The sequence below is a fragment of the Coregonus clupeaformis genome, unplaced genomic scaffold (assembly GCF_020615455.1).
Source record: "Coregonus clupeaformis isolate EN_2021a unplaced genomic scaffold, ASM2061545v1 scaf0247, whole genome shotgun sequence".
NCBI classification, from domain to species: Eukaryota; Metazoa; Chordata; class Actinopteri; order Salmoniformes; family Salmonidae; genus Coregonus; species Coregonus clupeaformis.
In genome coordinates, this window is record NW_025533702.1 from 43,761 (window position 1) to 63,331 (window position 19,571).

Sequence of the window (19,571 nt, forward strand, 5' to 3'; positions counted from 1 at the left end):
TCAGTTATTGCTAAATACGGCTGCTAGAATCTTGACTAGAACCAATTCGATCATATTACTCCAGTGCTAGTCTCTCTACACTGGCTTCCTGTTAAGGCTAGGGCTGATTTCAAGGTTTTACTGCTAACCTACAAAGCATTACATGGACTTGCTCCTACCTATCTCTCCGATACTGTACCTACACGTACGCTACAGTCACAAGACGCAGGCCTCCTTATTGACCCTAGAATTTCTAAGCAAACAGCTAGAGGCAGGGCTTTCTCCTATAGAGCTCGAGTTTTATGGAATGGTCTGCCTATCCATGTGAGAGACGCAGACTCGGTCTCTATCTTTAAGTCTTTACTGAAGACTCATCTCTTCAGTAGGTCCTACGATTGATTGTAGTCTGGCCCAGGGGTGCGAAGGTGAACAGCAAGGCACTGGAGTGACGAACCCCCCTTGCTGTCTCTACCTGGCCGGCTCCCCTTTCTCCACTGGGATTCTCTGACCTCTGACCCTATTACGGGGGCTGAGTCACTGCTTTACTAGTGCTCTTCCATGCCGTCCCTAGGAGGGATGCGTCACGTCGTGCCAGGCTTTTTTCGCTATACGCGACTTGAGTGGGTTGAGTCACTGACGTGATCTTCCTATCTGGTTTTGCGCCCTCTCTGACTTGTGTGGTGGATCTTCGTGGGCTATCTCAGGGTAGTAAGTTAGTGGTCTGTTGATATCCCTTTAGTGGTGTGGGGCTGTGCTTTGGCAAAGTGGGTGGGATTATATCATGCCTGGTTGGCCCTGTCCGGGTGTGGCCACAGTGTCCCCCGACCCCCCCTGTCTCAGCCTCCAGTATCTATGCTGCAAAAGTCTATGTGCCGGGGGGCTAGGGTCAGTCTGTCCTATCTGGTGAAATTATCTTGTCTTATCTAGTGTCCTCCCTCTAATTCTCCCATCTCTCTCTCTCTCCCCTCCCGGAGGACCTGAGCCCTAGGACCATGCCTCAGGACTACCTGGCCTGACAACTCCTGGCTGTCCCTGTCCCCAATCGACCTGGTCGTGCTGCTGATCCAGTTTCTGCTGTTTTACCTGTGGCTATGGAACCCTGACCTGTTCACCAGACATGCTACCTTGTCGTGCTGCTGCTCCAGTTTCAACTGTTCTGCCTGTGGCTATGGAACCCCGACCCTCTCTCTCCCTCTCCCTCTCTCTCTCTCTCTCTCTCTCTCTCCCTCCCTCTCTCCCTCTCTATCGCACCTGCTGTCTCGACCTCTGAACGCTCGGCTATGAAAAGCCAACTGACATTTATTCCTGAGGTGCTGACCTGTTGCACCCTCTACAACCACTGTGATTATTGTTTGACCCTGCTGGTAATCTATGAATGTTTGAACCTTGAAGAACGATCTGGCCTTAATGGCCATGTACTCTTGGAATCTCCACCCGGGACAGCCAGAAGAGGACTGGCCACCCCTCAGAGCCTGGTACCTCTCTAGGTTTCTTCCTAAGTTCCTGCCTTTTCCAGGAAGTTTTTCCTAGCCACCGTGCTTCTACATCTGCATTGCTTGCTGTTTGGGGTTTTAGGCTGGGTTTCTGTATAAGCACTTTCTGACATCTGCTGATGTAAATTGATAAATGTGATTGATTGATTGATTGATTATAATGCATTGTAAGACTTGTCATAAGCGTGAATGACTCCCTTATGATGTCTTAGGGGTCCTACCTGTTGCTGGTCAGAGGTGAGACCACACAGCTTCCTCACGGTGTCCGTGGCCTCCTGGGGGGAGGACGTCCTGCCTCTGGCTTTCCCTTCAGCCCCCTCCTCCACAAACTGGAGGTCAGTCAGGACACCTAGACCCAACGTATCTGAGGGAGGAGAATATCATTCAAATGAATATCATATTGTTGAGAGAGTGGGGCCTAAGTGACCAAGTTACATTCATTTGAATAAAAGTTTGAGCTTTCAGCCTCTCAATTTGAATGACTGAGATAATTACATTCTCAAAGAATGATTGAGAATGTATTTAAAGTTTGCAACAGCCATAGTGGTCCTAGCAGTAGTAGTCATAGTAGTGTGATGAAAGTAACAGCAATATGAGTGCTTCCTAGCTAATAGTAGTGTAGTAGTAATAGTAGTAATAGTTTATTTTGGCATTATTAGCTTTTACACAGACAAACACTAGAACACATTGATGTCAGATGGGTAACAAAGTGACACAGTCATTCAGGTACACTACAGTATAGCCTATACTCACCCACTCCTGAGGAGGGTCTCAGAAGCATACTCACCCACTCCTGAGGAGGGTATCAGAAGCATACTCAGCCACTCCTGAGGAGGGTATCAGAAGCATACTCACCCACTCCTGAGGGTGTGCCCTTCTGGGCTCTGAGCAGCGTAAGGGTAGAGACGGTCTGGGTCTTCACCACTCCTGTTGACCCTGACAACGGTACCATGGAGATGATCTCTGTGCAGTTGACCTCCTCCATCACTGTAGTCCCATGCCGCTGGGTACACTGGAGTTTGGAGTCCACTGTCTGAAGTGGACATAAGAGATAGGAACCCTCCTTCGTAAAAGTGGAAGTGTTAACTGGCTAGAGGGTACACAAGAAACTGGTGGAAGGTATTTTGCTTATCTGGCTAAATGGTTTAGCCTGAGTCCCAGATCTGTATGTGCTGTCTACTCGATTGCTGTCACTGTCACGCCATGACAGCAATGGAGTTGGTAAGACAGCACAAAACGATCTGGGACTCAGGCTACCAATTTTTAGGTCCGTCTGAAACCGACTGACAATCTAACAGATCCTTTATGAACCAAACCTGCACTAGAAGGTTTCCATGGTGTTCTCTAAGTTACAAAAGTTGGCATCATTCCCTAGCACTTCTGGATTTCATTATGCACTGCCTGTACCAACATCAATGCAAGAGAAAGACATCAATGATTGGTTGTGACTATGGTAACAATAGACTATTCCATGTTGACGGGGGAGAGGATGGTAGAAGAGCTCACTGTGTCCTCTCTCAGACGGGTGGAATGGGACCAGAAGTATGCCAGTCTGTCCTGTTGACACTGCCTGAGGTTTCTCGTCTTCACCAGTAGAGGCCCTCTCCTCTCATACTTACTAGTGCATGTCCCGTACAGATCCGTCTGAAGAATTGACACAGGAAGGAAAAAAGGCAGAGGATTGTCCAATGTACAATATGATATGAAGACATAGGTGTCCAAACTTGGTTCTGGAGAGCTACAGGATGTGTAGGATTTTGTTCCAGCCCAGCTTTGACACACTTGATTAATGAATCATGGTATTCAATGCAGATCATAATTACTTAGGAGTTAATTGGGTTAGTGCTGGGCTGGAACAAAAGCCTGCAATCGCAGTAGCCGTGCAGAACAGACTTTGGACACCACTGCAATACGTCATCCACTTACTGCAAATACTAACCTAATGTTTCATGCATGGCCTATCCTGCTTTTACTCATATTGGGAGACGGATTAAATCCCCTCTCACCTCCTTCACTACTTCCTGCTTCTCGGTGGTGCGGGAGGTCTGGATCATGCTCAGTAGGGCTCTCTTGATGTTCAGCGTCCACAGCTGCTCCCCCTCCTGCGGACAGAGGGCCGTGACCTTTCCCCCCTGGAGGGAGAACTTGAGGCGACTCCTCTCTAGCGACTCCCTGGGAGAGTAACCAAAACACCAGATGAGACCCCCAGGACCCCAGGACCTCCAGACACATGATGGTGTTGTCGGAGCAGAGTATCACATTCTCAGGAAAAACAATCTGGAATGATCTGGGACTAGTGTGCTTGTATCATTTCTGCACTATTGTGCTATCAAATCATGCATTATTGTGGATGATATGTGCTTTTGTAACTCAAATCATCCATAATAATTCATAATTTGATAGCACAAACACTTAAGAAATGATAGATGTGCACATTGTAACATGCAGATTTAAATTTGGTCTAAGACGCAAAAGGTACGAAGAATAAGCAAAACACATCAAATCAGGGGGAAACCCGCACAGGAGCAAGGAAAAGAAAGAGCACAAACATGTACAAAAACACGCACAAGTTGCACAATGCAAGCAATATTCATGCAGTCATTTCAGATTACCTCAAACTCTTTAGGCGTTGCACAGAATGTTCCTTCTGGGGAGAAAGGCGCTTTATCTGTGGATTCCTAATCTACAGGGAGCATAGAAAAGAACATCACTAAAAGGTCCCATATCATATTAATTTCCAATTTTGTATTATATTCAGCGCTGGAAATGGGGAGGAACCAGGGGGAACTGGAGCTCCCAAAGTGAAATCATTTTTTGACAAAGCAATTTAAGGTGAATTCAAGGATTTTCAATTGGTAGGTTCGCAGAGTGACTTTTTCAACAACAACAAAAAATCACCATATTGGTGTGAATATTTCTGTATATCTGACCTGCATCATAAGGTGACACTTGGAAATTGCGTCAATATCCACCACACAGTCGAGAGCCAGTCCATTTCTGCCTGAGGTAGAGCCTTGTAGAGTAGTGGCTATCGTAGTGCTGTACCTGTACGTGTACCTCACCCCTCTCTGGTACGAGATGTCAGGGGATGAGGAAGCTGTAGCCAGCAAATAATATACAGTTGAAGTCGGAAGTTTATGTACACTTAGGTTGGCGTCATTAAAACTCGTTTTTCAACCACTCCACTCATTTCTTGTTAACAAACTATAGTTTTGGCAAGTTGGTTAGGACATCTACTTTGTGCATGACACAAGTCATTTTTCCAACAATTGTTTACAGACAGATTATTTCACTTATAATTCACTGTATCACAATTCCAGTGGGTCAGAAGTTTACATACACTAAGTTGACTGTGCCTTTAAACAGCTTGGAAAATTCCAGAAAATTATGTCATGGCTTTAGAAGCTTCTGATAGGCTAATTGACATCATTTGAGTCAATTGGAGGTGTACCTGTGGATGTATTTCAAGGCCTACCTTCAAACTCAGTGCCTCTTTGCTTCACATCATGGGAAAATCAAAAAAAATCAGCCAAGACCTCTGAAAAACAATTGTAGACCTCCACAAGTCTGGTTCATCCTTGGGAGCAATTTCCAAACGCCTGAAGTACCACGTTCATCTGTACAAACAATAGTACGCAAGTATAAACACCATGGGACCACGAAGCCGTCATATCCCTCAGGAAGGAGACACGTTCTGTCTCCTAGAGATGAACGTACTTTGGTGCAAAAAGTGCAAATCAATCCCAGAACAACAGCAAAGGACCTTGTGAAGATGCTGGAGGAAACAGGTACAAAAGTATCTATATCCACAGTAAAATGAGTCCTATATCGACATAACCTGAAAGGCCGCTCAGCAAGGAAGAAGCCACTGCTCCAAAACCACCATAAAAATGACAGACTACGGTTTGCAACTGCACATGGGGACAAAGATCGTACTTTTTGGAGAAATGTCCTCTGGTCTGATGAAACCGAAATAGAACTGTTTGGCCATAATGACCATCGTTATGTTTGGAGGAAAAAGGGGAAGGCTTGCAAGCCGAAGAACACCATCCTAACCGTGAAGTACTGGGGTGGCAGCATCTTGCTGTGGGGGTGCTTTGCTGCAGGAGGGACTGGTGCACTTCACAAAATAGATGGCATTATGAGGAAGGAAAATTATGTGGATATATTGAAGCAACATCTCAAGACATCAGTCAGGAAGTTAAAGCTTGGTCGCAAATGGGTCTTCCAAATGGACAATGATCACAAGCATACTTCCAAAGTTGTGGCAAAATGGCTTAAGGACAACAAAGTCAAGGTATTGGAGTGGCCATCACAAAGCCCTGACCTCAATCCTATAGAACATTTGTGGGTAGAACTGAAAAAGTGTGTGTGAGCAAGGAGGCCTAAAAAACCTGACTCAGTTACACCAGCTCTGTCAGGAGGAATGGGCCAAAATTCACCCAACTTATTGTTGGAAGCTTGTGGAAGGCTACCCGAAACGTTTGACAGAGAGAAGAAATAAAAGCTGAAATAAATCATTCTCTCTACTATTATTCTGACATTTCACATTCTTATAATAAAGTGGTCTACCTGACTGAATTAAGACATGGAATTTTTACTTGGATTAAATGTCAGGAATTGTGAAAAACTGAGTTTAAATGTATTTGGCTAAGGTGTATGTAAACTTCCGACTTCAACTGTACCTATTTGAATAACCATTATCTGGTAACGCTTTATAATATCTTTCATGTATAAGTCATTATAAATGCTTTATATTATAAAGGTATACATATCATTACATACTTATTTATTAATAGTTTAATAAGGCTTTTGATCTATTTTCTAATCATGGAAAACAGCTACTGAATGTCAACAGAGGTAGTTCTATAATTAAATTCACAAAATGTAATATGTTTCTGTGAATGCATAAATAAACCAAGGTAATGTTTATCAAGGGGCAAACATTGTGACTATATCATAAAATATAAATTTACTTTAGTTTAGAATAAGATAATGAAATATCACTACATTATTTGCTCTCACCAATGCATTCTGGATGGCAGAGTTGTTGATCCATCTGAAGGCAATCACCTACTACAGAAAAACAGAAAAATCCCAAAATCTACACACAAACCCTTTAGACAAGCTTGAAAACTCATTGAAAACCACAGATTCAACTTTTAATTCACTCCATTCCAATGTCTAATTTGCAAATACCGGTAGTCATAATGAATTAGCTCATGTTCTCCTCTTTCAAAAAGTATAAACAGTTACTGTCCATTATTCACTGAAAAGCACAGTCAGTCATCCCTGTCTGAAATGAGAACTAACTATATGAATAAGTCAAATCCCAAATCCAATCCCAAACCATAGAGAACTTACTGTGTAGCAGAATGAGAGCCGTGAAGATAAGAGAGAGTAGTAATCCAAGCTGGGACATGGCCATAGCAGTCTCAAGTCACTGCAGCAGCCCAGGATTCCAAGACTCCACATGTAAGTAGTTGGGCTGAAGAACAGTCACTGTTCTCACACAGCCAGTGAATGGCCATGCTTGTGCCTGTTCCTGCTGCCACAGTGACCCGCACTGCTCAAAGCATCCAATCAGGAAGGACCTCCCAGCCTGGAGCTACAAACATCCACTGAGCCAATCACTTGACACAACATTGGGCCCCCACTCAATACAAAGCCTCTCTATGGTATATAAACCCCCCTATGGCTAAAGAAGGGTTCCAGACAGAAAAGCACAACTCACTTTGGGATTTTAAAGTTGTATATCTGTTTTGTTGTTGTTGTGAGAATCAACAATGTTATGGCAACTTGGTTGTCAAAGTGTTGCAAATACGATACAGTAGATGTCTGCTCTGTGACCCAAGTCTTATAGCTAGGCATCTTTGTCCTCATAACCCACCAATTACATTGTAAGTAACCAAGGGTTACCCATGTTTATTATGGGGTTTATTATGATGGGGGTGCACATAATGGTCTATCTGATTAATCGTATTGCCTATACAGCATGATATTCACTAGTTCATTATTGGGGTCAGATTTGCTTTAGCCTCCAAGTGGGTAATTATTGTGTGTCAGGTGGATTCACAAACAGACAGCCAGAGAAAATGGGGGGGTGACTGTGTTATGTGAAGCTACAGTATATATGGAGGAGACCATGTCATTGGCTGAAGTAGAGGGACATCTAGTGTCCTTCTCTTGCCTCATCTCATAGGTAATAGACCTCAAATAGAATAGGGATATTTTCAAATTAATTGAAATAGGAAACGAAACCATTGGTTATTTTTACAGAATATAAATGATTATCTACTATGGAAGAAATTAAGAAAAAAAAGCATCATATATTTTTATAGTTGTTGAAATATCATACTTATTTTTTGTCTATGTATATGTACTGTATGTATACTGAACAAAAATATAAATGCAAGATCAAAAATCAAATCAAATCAAATCAAATTGTATTGGTCACATGCGCCGAATACAACAGGTGCAGACATTACAGTGAAATGCTTACTTACAGCCCTTAACCAAGATGCAACAATTTCAAAGATTTTACTGAGTTACAGTTCATAGAAGCAAATCAGTCAATTGAAATAAATTCATTAGGCCCTAATTTATGGATTTCATATGACTGGGCAATGGGCGCAACCATGGGTGGGCCTGGAAGGGGATAGGCCCACCCACTGGGGGAGCCAGGCACAGCCATTCAGAATTAGTTTTTCCACACAAAAGGGCTTTATTACAGACAGAAATACTCCCAAGCACACCTGTGTAATGATCATACTGTTTAATCAGCTTCTTGATATGCCACACCTGTGAGGTGGATGAATTATCTTGGCAAAGGAGAAATGCTCACTAACAGGGATGTAAACAAATGTGTGCACAAAATTTGAGAGAAATAAGCTTTTTGTGCATATGGAACATTTCTGGGATATTTTATTTCAGCTCATGAAACATGGGACCAACACTTTACATGTTGCATTTATATTTTTGTTCAGTATAGTTGACAAAGGAAAAATAGGGTGTAAGAAAAATCATAAAAGGTGATAGCCATTTACAGTAGGGCTACACCCAGGGGCGGATTGGCCATCTGGCAATTCTAGCAAATGCCAGATGGGCTGGACCATTTTTTGTTGGTGGGCTGGTCGAAATTGACACACAAAAATGTATTTAATGAAAAGGGTGACATGGCTGGCGGCCCATGGGCCTGTTAAGATTTTTTATTTTTTTTTGCACAATTTCTCTGTTATACTAATCTATAATGAGCCTTTGGCTGATCAGTGGGCAACGACGGCCAATATGGGCTGGCCTGGCTTTCTGATAGGCTGAGGCGAGGTCACGTAAACTCACGTTCAAAGTCAAACGCGGCATCAGCAAAGAGACCTGCTCCGACTTTGTCATCAGTTAGACAGCCAAGATCATGGATTGTAAATAATGGAAAGGGTGCATATAAACATAGAAAGAGCACATTCTACATTGTCACCTCACTCAAAATGTCCTATTTTACAACCAAGATATTTAAAATGGCTTTGAGATATGGAGTGGTGCAACGACCATTGCGAGGGCATAGGCCTCATTGGGTAGACTGCTACATTTTTTTAGGACATTCCATTTACTGATGGATGAATACATGGCTACTAGTAGTGGATATTATGTTTACAGTTAGCGACCTAGTTAATGTTTTCAGTTTCCACTTCCTCAGGTGTTGACCCCAAAATTAATTAGCCTATAATATTTGTTATAGTAATTAACACTTAGGGTATGTAGCTTAGTGGGTAAGAGCGTTGTGCCAGTAACCGAAAGGTTGCTGGTTCTAATCCCTGAGCCGACTAGGTGAAAAATCTGTTGATGTGCCCTTAAACAAGGCACTTAACCCTAATTGCTCATGTAAGTCGCTCTGGATAAGAGCGTCTGCTAAATGACTAAAACAAAACAAAAATCAAAAATTATTTAGGGGAATATGACAAGCACTAATTTGCAATATAGGCTAAGTCATTATGTTGGCTTTTATAATGTTTAAGGGGTGAGGGTGGGGAGTGAGTTGGCGGTGTGCCTAGTGATGTGGGCTGGTGTGGATAAAACAATGCCAGGGCCGAATTCTTGTCCCAGTCCGCCACTGGCTATGGCACCCAGATCAACTCAACCACCACTCCACGCTGTTTGTATCGGTCGTTTGCTTCAACCACGCCCGCAGTTCACGTCAGTCTGCAACGTCAGTTTGTGCGTGTTGCTCTGTACCGGGGGGCGTAGGTTTGACCGGCTTTTCAGAGGCAGACACAATGAACCGTCGGACGATGTAAAGTACGCATGTGGTCTGAAGGCACACGTTTTGGCAGTATATATTTTTTATTTTGTTGGATATAATTTGATGTTTTCGAGCACACATATCAACGAGACTTTGTGACGGTATAGGGATAGTTGGAAAAGGTCTGTTCAACGAGTTCTCCTGCTAAAACAAGGTCGAAATATCTGGCTAGTCCGATTCGAAAACGACTCCGAAAACAATACGGAATTTTTCAAGGTAAAGGACTTGCTAAAGTCGAAGGTAAATTATGTCGATGATTGAATATTCTGATTACTTCGCCGCAGAATGTCTGGTGTCGATATCTAGCGGTCCCGTCCTACACCGACCTACCCCGGTTGCAGCCGCAGCCCAGCCCCCTCCCCAGGCCCTTCTTCCTGGGGAGCCTGAATGGTCGAACGAGGACAGGGAGGTGCGCGAGACAATGAGACTCGATGGGACCAACATGATGAAGGTGGCTGGGATTCTCACGGACCTCCACAGCAAGTTCCGGCCGATGTCGGCCTACTCGGAAAGCAGCAACTCCTCGTGTGGGGAGAGCGGCTACACCACGTTGTCTGACTCAACTACCCCTACCATGACCCCCTCTGCTACTCCAATTCCTGGACAGTACAATGCCATTCAGCAACAGTGGGGAGGAGGGGCGCCTCGGTCCCCAGTAAAACGACACCAGTGCACTTTCGACGGCTGTGACAGAGTTTATGGGAAATCATCTCACCTGAAAGCCCATATCAGAACCCATACAGGTACAATTATGCCGCTAGCTCTAACTGTAAAACATGTTTTGGCCATGTAATCGGAACAAACATAACTGTTCATTATCCAAGTTGTTCCAGAACTTCAAATTTGGCCATACTCACTACACACTCCTCATTTTGTGTCACTCTCTCTACAATTTTCATATTGTTTTCCTGAAGAATGGTGTTTTTCTTCGCAGGAATACACTGTAAATTGGGTGGTTATCGTTTACCCGCGAGTTAGTACAATACTCCCCGAAAGGGGGAAATCTCCGCAACAGAGGGCTCATAACAAAGAAGTACACGAACAAAAGAATGGGGCTGGACGAAAAAGCATAGTAACTAGTGACGAACATGCTACATCTAGGCTGTATTTGCATACGACGAGCGAGTTCGAGATGGAAACGTAGCGTTTGGGGTGGCGTTTGCGCAGGGTCGGTGGTTCTTTTAGCTCGAGCTGCCAAATCTTTTAATCCCACCTCGCATCAATGTGGCCATTTGGTGAGAGTCAGGTCTTTGTAGAAAAACTCAGTTTTCTTTGTTGAAATCATCCATGTCTGTCAAAGTTGTATGTTTAGCGCTGTTACTTTGTGTACATGCATCAGGTGTCCGCACAGTCTTGAGGTTGAGGGTCAGTGAATAACAGGCGCATATGGATTAGAAGAGGAAACCGTCAGGGAACGCCTACAAAATCGAGTGAGGGAGAGTTGGGAAGGTATGTGCTATTCGGCATCCTTAGGACGTCCCTGACCTTAACCATTTTACATTTCAATGGGGGGGTCCCAATGATACCGCCTAGCAAAGACCGAGTTGGGAGTGTTGCAAAACGCATGTCCGCTTTGCGGTCTTGAATATAGCCCCTGCATCCCCTCGTTTGTTCTATGGCACGAAATAGGCTTAGATTTCACATTGGGGATATCCTCTTGTATAATAGTCAACATAAGAATTTACTATTTACAGTAGGTTATTAGCCTGGCTATTACCCATTTGGAGGAGACAGTCGTTTTGAAAAGCCTGCTCAAAGTGAAAACTTTCACACTTTTAATGTGGATAATACAAAGGTATTTGACAACTTTGTGTCAAGTTAATCACTTTCGAAACAAGGCAGCCTTTTGAAGGTTTCACATGTCTGAACCCAGTTAGAGCCTTTCCTAGAAGACGTGGAGGTGTTGAGGGAGGCCTCTTCTATGGCCGCCCACCATATGTTGGAGGTAGCCTGCCCTATGAGTGTCAATATCTATTGCAGTCTACATTTTGCATTCACTTTTCTACATTTCACTATTCACTACCCATGTGAACCATGACCAGGGTAGATTTAAGTTTTTCTTTTCAAAATAGGTTGATTTCCTTGCATTTAAAAAAGGCTGCTGATAATATTGTAAACTTTTTACCAAATTGATGGGTATATAGGGTTCTCCCAAGAATTTACCTTACTACCAACCGCTATATGTCTTTCTACCTTAATGGCTAGTGTTAGAGATTGGCACAAGCAGGGTAATGCTTGACCCCCAGTCTGACCTATGTGCCAGACTCAGTATTTTAATTTGAAAGTTTGGTGTAGACCTAGACTCTTTTTTACAGCTCTCTAACCAATTGTACTATTATGTGTGTTTTTCCGCGTTATTTGTAATTTATTTTGTACATAATGTTTCTGCCATCGTCTCTTATAACCAAAAAGAGCTTCTGGATATCAGGACAGCGATTACTCACCTCGTATTGGACGAAGATTTTTTCTTCAACGAGGCGGCCGCAAAGGATATCCTACAGACACCCGACAAGGCCCAAATCCCCGTCATTCGCATGAGGAAGAGACAGAGATATCGTGGACGTAGGTCGGGGTGCCTTGTAAGGATCCGACGGCGAGCGAGTAAACTGCCTCTCCCATCAATCCTATTAGCCAATCTTCAATCATTGGAGAACAAATTGGATGACCTAAGATTACGGTTATCCTACCAACGGGACATTAAAAACTGTAATATCTTATGTTTCACCGAGTCGTGGCTGAACGATGACATGGATAACATACAGCTAGCGGGCTATACACTACATCGGCAGGATAGAACGGCTGACTCCGGTAAGACAAGGGGTGGCGGTCTGTGTATATTTGTAAACAACAGCTGGTGCACAAAATCAAATACTAAGGAAGTCTCGAGGTTTTGCTCGCCTGAGGTAGAGTATCTTATGATAAGCTGTAGACCACACTATTTACCAAGAGAGTTTTCATCTATATTTTTCATAGCTGTCTATTTACCACCACAAACCAATGCTGGCATTAAGATTGCACTGAATGAGTTGTATAAGGCCATAAATCAACAGGAAAACGCTCATCCAGATGCAGCGCTCCTAGTGGCCGGGACTTTAATGCAGGGAAACTTAAATCCGTTCTACCTAATTTCTACCAGCATGTTAAATGTGCAACCAGAGGAAAAAAAACTCTAGACCACCTTTACTCCACACACAGAGACGCATACAAAGCTCTCCCTCGCCCTCCATTTGGCAAATCTGACCATAACTCTATCCTCCTGATTCCTGCTTATAAGCAAAAACTAAAGCAGGAAGCACCAGTGACTCGGTTAATAAAAAAAAGTGGTCAGATGACGCAGATGCTAAGCTACAGGACTGTTTTGCTAGCACAGACTGGAACATGTTCCGGGATTCTCCAGATAGCATTGAGGAGTACACCACATCAGTCACTGGCTTCATCAATAAGTGCATCGATGATGTCGTCCCCACAGTGACCGTACGTACATACCCCAACCAGAAGCCATGGATTACAGGAAACATCCGCACTGAGCTAAAGGGTAGAGCTGCCGCTTTCAAGGAGCGGGACTCTAACCCGGACGCTTATAAGAAATCCCGCTATGCCCTCCGACGAACCATCAAACAGGCAAAGAGTCAATACAGGACTAAGATTGAAACGTACTACACTGGCTCTGACGCTCGTCGGATGTGGCAGGGCTTGAAAACTATTACAGACTACAAAGGGAAGCACAGCTGCGAGCTGCCCAGTGACACAAGACTTCCAGACGAGCTAAACCACTTCTATGCTCGCTTCGAGGCAAGCAACACTGAAGCATGCATGAGAGCACCAGCTGTTCCGGATGACTATGTGATCACGCTCTCCGTAGCCGATGTAAGACTTTTAAGCAGGTCAACATTCACAAGGCCGCAGGGCCAGACGGATTACCAGGACGTTTACTCCGAGCATGTGCTGACCAACTGGCAAGTGTCTTCACTGACATTTTCAACATTTCCCTGACTGAGTCTGTAATTCCAACATGTTTCAAGCAGACCACCATAGTCCCCGTGCCCAAGGACTCTACGATAACCTGCCTAAATGACTACCGACCCGTAGCACTGACGTCTGTAGCCATGAAGTGCTTTGAAAGGCTGGTCATGGCTCACATCAACAGCATTATCCCAGAAACCCTAGACCCACTCCAATTTGCATACCGCCCCAACAGATCCACAGATGATGCAATCTCTATTGCACTCCACACTGACCTTGGCATGGGTCCTCAGATCCTCAAAAAATTATACAGCTGCACCATCGAGAGCATCCTGACTGGTTGCATCACCGCCTGGTATGGTAACTGCTTGGCCTCCGACCGCAAGGCACTACAGAGGGTAGTGCGTACGGCCCAGTACATCACTGGGGCCAAGCTTCCTGCCGTCCAGGACCTCTATACCAGGCGGTGTCAGAGGGAGGCCCTCAAAATTGTCAAAGACTCCAGCCACCCTAGTCATAGACTGTTCTCTCTGCTACCGCACGGCAAGCGGTACCGGAGTGCCAAGTCTAGGTCCAAAAGACTTCTCAACAGCTTCTACCCCCAAGCCATAAGACTCCTGAACAGCTAATCATGGCTATCCAGACTATTTGCACTGCCCCACCACCCCATCCTTTTACGCTGCTGCTACTCTGTTAATTATTTATGCATAGTCACTTTAACTCTACCCACATGTACATATTACTTCAACTACCTCAACTAGCCGGTGCCCCCGCACATTGACTCTGCACCGGTACCCCCCTGTATATATAGCCTCCCTACTGTTATTTTATTTTACTTCTGCTCTTTTTTTCTCAACACTTTTTTTGTTGTTGTTTTATTTTTACTTTTTTGTTAAGAATAAATGCACTGTTGGTTAAGGGCTGTAAATAAGCATTTCACTGTAATGTCTGCACCTGTTGTATTCGGCGCATGTGGCCAATAAAATTTGATTTGATTTGATTTCTGTCTCCCTTCACCAGGTGAACGACCCTTTCCCTGCACCTGGCCCGACTGCGAGAAGAAATTTGCCCGCTCTGACGAGCTGGCTCGCCACATGCGCACCCACACGGGTGAGAAGCGCTTCCTGTGCCCACTGTGCGACAAGCGCTTCATGCGAAGCGACCACCTCATCAAGCACGCCCGCCGCCACCCCGACTTCCAGCCATCCATGCTGTGCCGCAAAGGCTCGTCCTCCGGGGTCCAGGGGGTGTCCAGCCCCGCCATGGGCCAGTAGAGTGGAGGGGTCAGTGGGTTCACTCCCACATCTAGGGCTGGGGTAAGCAAGGGTCACAGGGAGTGGTCCTAACCAATCAAATCCACAAGCCAGGCCCCAGCCTGTCCACCACTCACCACAAACAGGACCTGGCTGGGGGTGCATTCACCACCACCCACCTCGACGGATGAAGACGACACTACTCTCAACGCTCAACACAACCTCAATTCTCTCCAACCCTTTCCCTGAAAAACACTCACACATGCAGGGAATTCTCATGGTCTTCAGTCCACAGTCTCAGCACACGCAGCAGCCAAATGTTTTCCTCCTCTCTCTGCTTATTTTAGAGAGATGGTGCGCCACGCTTTTTTACTGTGTCCGTTTCCTTTTTTGTTAGCGCCATTTAGTGATATTTAGCTAGAGGCGTAGCGAAGCAGAGGTCGACTAGACGCATAGCAGCTTTGCTGATCCCATATTCACCGATTTTAGAGGTTGCACATTCCATGTGTTTTTGTCGTATGCGTTTGTTTCTCTTTCGAATGAATTTAGTTGGCTTAGTTATGTTATGTTTTTGCAATATTGTATTTACTGCATTATTTAATTTGCGGGTCAACTTCACTTTCATAGTACTGATGATGAGTGGTTTAAAGCGCTAAAGACAAGCAGTTTGCAGGCCATCCTTATTGATTCTCAATCAACTTTTATTTTTACCATCCATGAAACGTTGACACATGATACACGTAGTATTATGTCACATACTGATGCAAATGTATATAAGCTTTAAGCTTCTATTGTAGAGAATATCCTTAAATACTATTAGAGGAAGTAATACTTGTGATGAATTGTAGTCCTTATATTAGGGGTGACAGAGTATATGCTTGGATAGAATAGCGCTGCTTGTGAGTGTGTGTAAGAGTGTGTGTGTGTGTGTGGGTCTCTATTTCTGTTTTGTTAGAGAAAGAGAATACACTTTCTACTGTTTCCACTGTCTGTCCAGCTAAATGGACACCCTTACTTTATTATCTCAGTGAACAACACTTCAGGAAACTCAGAAAGCCTTAAACAATTTCATACTTTTTTTAACCATGTTTACAGTTTGAATCATTTCTACAGGTTTACGCCGACTCGTCGACACATTACAAATACACATATGCAATATGACACTTTTTCTTACAGGTGTTTTGAACGCTACTTGGCTAATTTATGTGATAGGTATTCACTGTATTTATACGCTTCTACAATTGAACACTGTGGAATTTGATAGTGATACATGTTATTCTCATTATACTTATTATAGCCAATGGTTAGTAAGCCACATTTGTCCAAGTGCTTTAGGAAGTGTGATAAAGGATAGATTGGGGTTACTACATTTCTTTTCTTGTTTTTTCTTTGCTGGTCATTCATGTCCTCTCTTATCATAATGACTATGTATCTGGCTTGTTCCTATGTATCTTACTTGATCCTATGTATCTGGCTTTTCTCAGACACGATAACACTGTACTCGGTGCTCTCAGAGCCTTGTTAAAACTAATTTCTTCCACAGAAAGATTGAATTGCATGACTAAGGCACCTCCTCATAGAGTCCCTCCGATGTCTTCCTTCTCTCATGTCTCCACTAACAGACTGACTTTAAGTGATCATTTTTGCGGCATTATTTGATCACTGTTCATTCCATTGTAATGGGATGTATTCAACTTTTTAGTTGAAATGCTTTTGCCATTTGTACACATTTTCACAAGTTATTACAATCTGTTGACAACACTTGGTAACTATAACTTCAAAGGCACAATATTACTTAGTGAAAGTATTTGCTATGTTTTAAAATGAATTGCGGATGTCTCCATGGATCTCATAATTTCCCAAATGTATTTGTTTCATTTTCTGACATGGTGACTCTAAGCAAGTCTGCCTCGTCAAAATGATGATTATTTCACAAAGAGTAACAATAATTTACCTCACAAATTGTTTTGTGTAATATTTTGTCTTCCCTTGGAAAGTAGTTGGATCAAAAATGCTTCTAAAGCCAATCGAGCCTTAGGTTTGAACTTCTTCTGTTCTTCAACTGAAAACTACACTCCGGCAGGGAAAACGTCTCTTTTAGTCTGTCTTGTCTATATTCTTATGTATGCTGTGTGTACAGACTGTGCTTAACACTTTTTCCCCCATAGTATTTTACTTACCCCTGGGTGTTCAGTAGTGCTGCTCATCATCAGTTTGGACATACTGCGTTAGATATGTATCAATAACATTCATTTTGTAACCTACATAAGAACTTTATAACACACCCATAACCCATACAAAACACATTCATAAGCAGTACATGGACATTTCATAAATGCTTATGTCAACACTCGCAAGTTGATATTTCAGTTATGTCACTATTTGCCATTGTTAACATAAGCGTTTATGAAATACTCATTAACTGCTTACAAATGGGTAATGTATGGGTTATGAAGTCATAATGTAGGTACCCTTCAGATAGAGTTACCAATTAATCAATATAGATTTGACAAACCACAAAATCTGGCTTTGGGGGGACACAACCATATCTCAAACTATTTAATTCACCGCGCTGAACACGTTCTAGGGCAAACAATGCTTATTGTTTCCCACCGTACACTCATATTTTAAAAAAATGGCACCGCTGCATTGTGCGTACAAAACAATTTTTAAAAGACTTTTTAAGACACATTTTAATGTAATCATTGAAGAAACCCCTTATTCCAGCTTTGTTTTACGTCGCTAAGAGGAACTGTGGAAATCATTTAATACAGCTGCAAAATCCTCTCTGATATTTATATTCTCAGGTGTCTTTTAAGAATTGAGCGCAGGAACTTCCATATTTCCTGTGCAACACCCAGGTGTAAGCATGTGTTGTTTCTATTATTTTGCTGATTAATTTATTACGACTTATCATTTGTGTGGTTTAAATCTTTTTTCCATAGCTCATTATTTTGGTGATCTGGAACAATGCTAATAATTTGGTTCCATTGTTTGCTTGATACAAAACTGCCAGTGCTTTTTTAAATAATAAATACAAACTGTAAGTTGAATGTTTTGGTTGTGTGTGTCATGTTCTTCTTAATAGGTGACTGTTAACAGATACTATTAACTTAACTGTATTTAAGTGTTCAGTTATACTTGACATATCCACTTAATTGTCAATATTGTTAACGTTAAAGGGAAGGTTGTCTGAGATGGCATTCAAAGTAAGGAACATTTTATCAATCCCTTTTAAAGGGATAATTCACCCAAATTACATTGGGTTTCTTACCCTGTAAGCAGTCTATATACAAGGTATGATATGAAAGAAATCCATGCTTTGGTTTTGTTTACCTGGCCACTGCTAATTTATTTGCATCTGTAGCACAATCCAATTCAAGTCAATGGTACCTATATTAGCATTGTTTACTCTTTGTCCAAATCATCTATAAGTAGTGCTGAGCGATTAACCGAAATGTCGGTTATTTTTCGGTTTTTAAACAACTAATTCACTGACATTGGTTCAATTATGTGAATTCCATTTCTCTGTTTCTGTGAGCTCAACGCGCACATTGCACTGCAGTTTCTCTAGAGATACAGTGAGGGAAAAAAGTATTTGATCCCCTGCTGATTTTGTACGTTTGCCCACTGACTAAGAAATTCAGTCTATAATTTTAATGCTAGGTTTATTTGAACAGTGAGAGACAGAATAACAACAAAAAAATCCAGAAAAACACATGTCAACAATGTTAAATTGATTTGCATTTTAATGAGGGAAGTATTTGACCCCCTCTCAATCAGAAAGAGTTCTGGCTCCCAGGTGTCTTTTATACAGGTAACGAGCTGAGATTAGGAGCACACTCTTAAAGGGAGTGCTCCTAAACTCAGCTTGTTACCTATATAAAAGACACCTGTCCACAGAAGCAATCAATCAATCAGATTCCAAACTCTCCACCATGGCCAAGACCAAAGAGCTCTCCAAGGATGTCAGCGACAAGATTGTAGACCTACACAAGGCTGGAATGGGCTACAAGACCATCGCCAAGCAGCTTGGTGAGAAGGTGACAACAGTTGGTGCGATTATTCGCAAATGGAAGAAACACAAAAGGACTGTCAATCTCCCTCGGCCTGGGGCTCCATGCAAGATCTCACCTCATGGAGTTGCAATGATCATGAAAACGGTGAGGAATCGGCCCAGAACTACGCGGGAGGATATTGTCAATGATCTCAAGGCAGCTGGGACAATAGTCACCAAGAAAGCAATTGGTAACACACTACGCCGTGAAGGACTGAAATCCTGCAGCGCCCACAAGGTCCCCCTGCTCAAGAAAGCACATATACAGGCCCGTCTGAAGTTTACCAATGAACATCTGAACGATTCAGAGGAGAACTAGGTGAAAGTGTTGTGGTCAGATGAGACCAAAATCGAGCTCTTTGGCATCAACTCAACTCGCCGTGTTTGGAGGAGGAGGAATGCTGCCTATGACCCCAAGAATACCATCCCCACCGTCAAACATGGAGGTGGAAACATTATGCTTTGGGGGTGTTTTCTGCTAAGGGGACAGGACAACTTCACCGCATCAAAGGGACGATGGACGGGGCCATGTA

At 43.2% G+C, this 19,571-nt stretch overlaps 2 protein-coding genes across 2 annotated transcripts in view; one reads left to right on the forward strand and one right to left on the reverse strand.

Moving 5' to 3' along the window:
- The window catches only part of LOC121534786, a 36,346-nt gene extending 29,383 nt beyond the window's left edge, over positions 1-6,963 (reverse strand). The window contains exons 1-8 of the mRNA XM_045214387.1: positions 6,837-6,963; positions 6,498-6,548; positions 4,403-4,569; positions 4,085-4,155; positions 3,479-3,644; positions 2,979-3,116; positions 2,328-2,505; positions 1,694-1,836 (exon numbers count right to left, since the gene is read on the reverse strand). Of these exons, the coding sequence (XP_045070322.1) occupies positions 1,694-1,836; positions 2,328-2,505; positions 2,979-3,116; positions 3,479-3,644; positions 4,085-4,155; positions 4,403-4,569; positions 6,498-6,548; positions 6,837-6,900 (978 nt within the window). The 5' untranslated portion in view covers positions 6,901-6,963. The remainder of the gene's footprint in view (positions 1-1,693; positions 1,837-2,327; positions 2,506-2,978; positions 3,117-3,478; positions 3,645-4,084; positions 4,156-4,402; positions 4,570-6,497; positions 6,549-6,836) is intronic.
- Positions 6,964-9,670: 2,707 nt separating this feature from the next.
- On the forward strand, positions 9,671-18,034 carry LOC121534987 (Krueppel-like factor 9). Its single transcript, XM_041841636.2, has 2 exons — positions 9,671-10,508; positions 14,749-18,034. Exons 1-2 carry the CDS (start codon positions 10,013-10,015, stop codon positions 15,000-15,002), a joined length of 750 nt encoding a protein of 249 aa, XP_041697570.1. The 5' UTR covers positions 9,671-10,012; the 3' UTR covers positions 15,003-18,034.
- The last annotated feature ends 1,537 nt before the right edge of the window (positions 18,035-19,571 follow it).

Excerpts from the sequence above, each read along its gene's own strand:
- LOC121534987 (XM_041841636.2), top strand. The coding sequence starts at position 10,013 with ATGTCGATGATTGAATATTCTGATTACTTCGCCGCAGAATGTCTGGTG. Across the intron at positions 10,509-14,748 it reads CCATATCAGAACCCATACAG|GTGAACGACCCTTTCCCTGC; the intron begins GTACAATTATGC and ends TCCCTTCACCAG.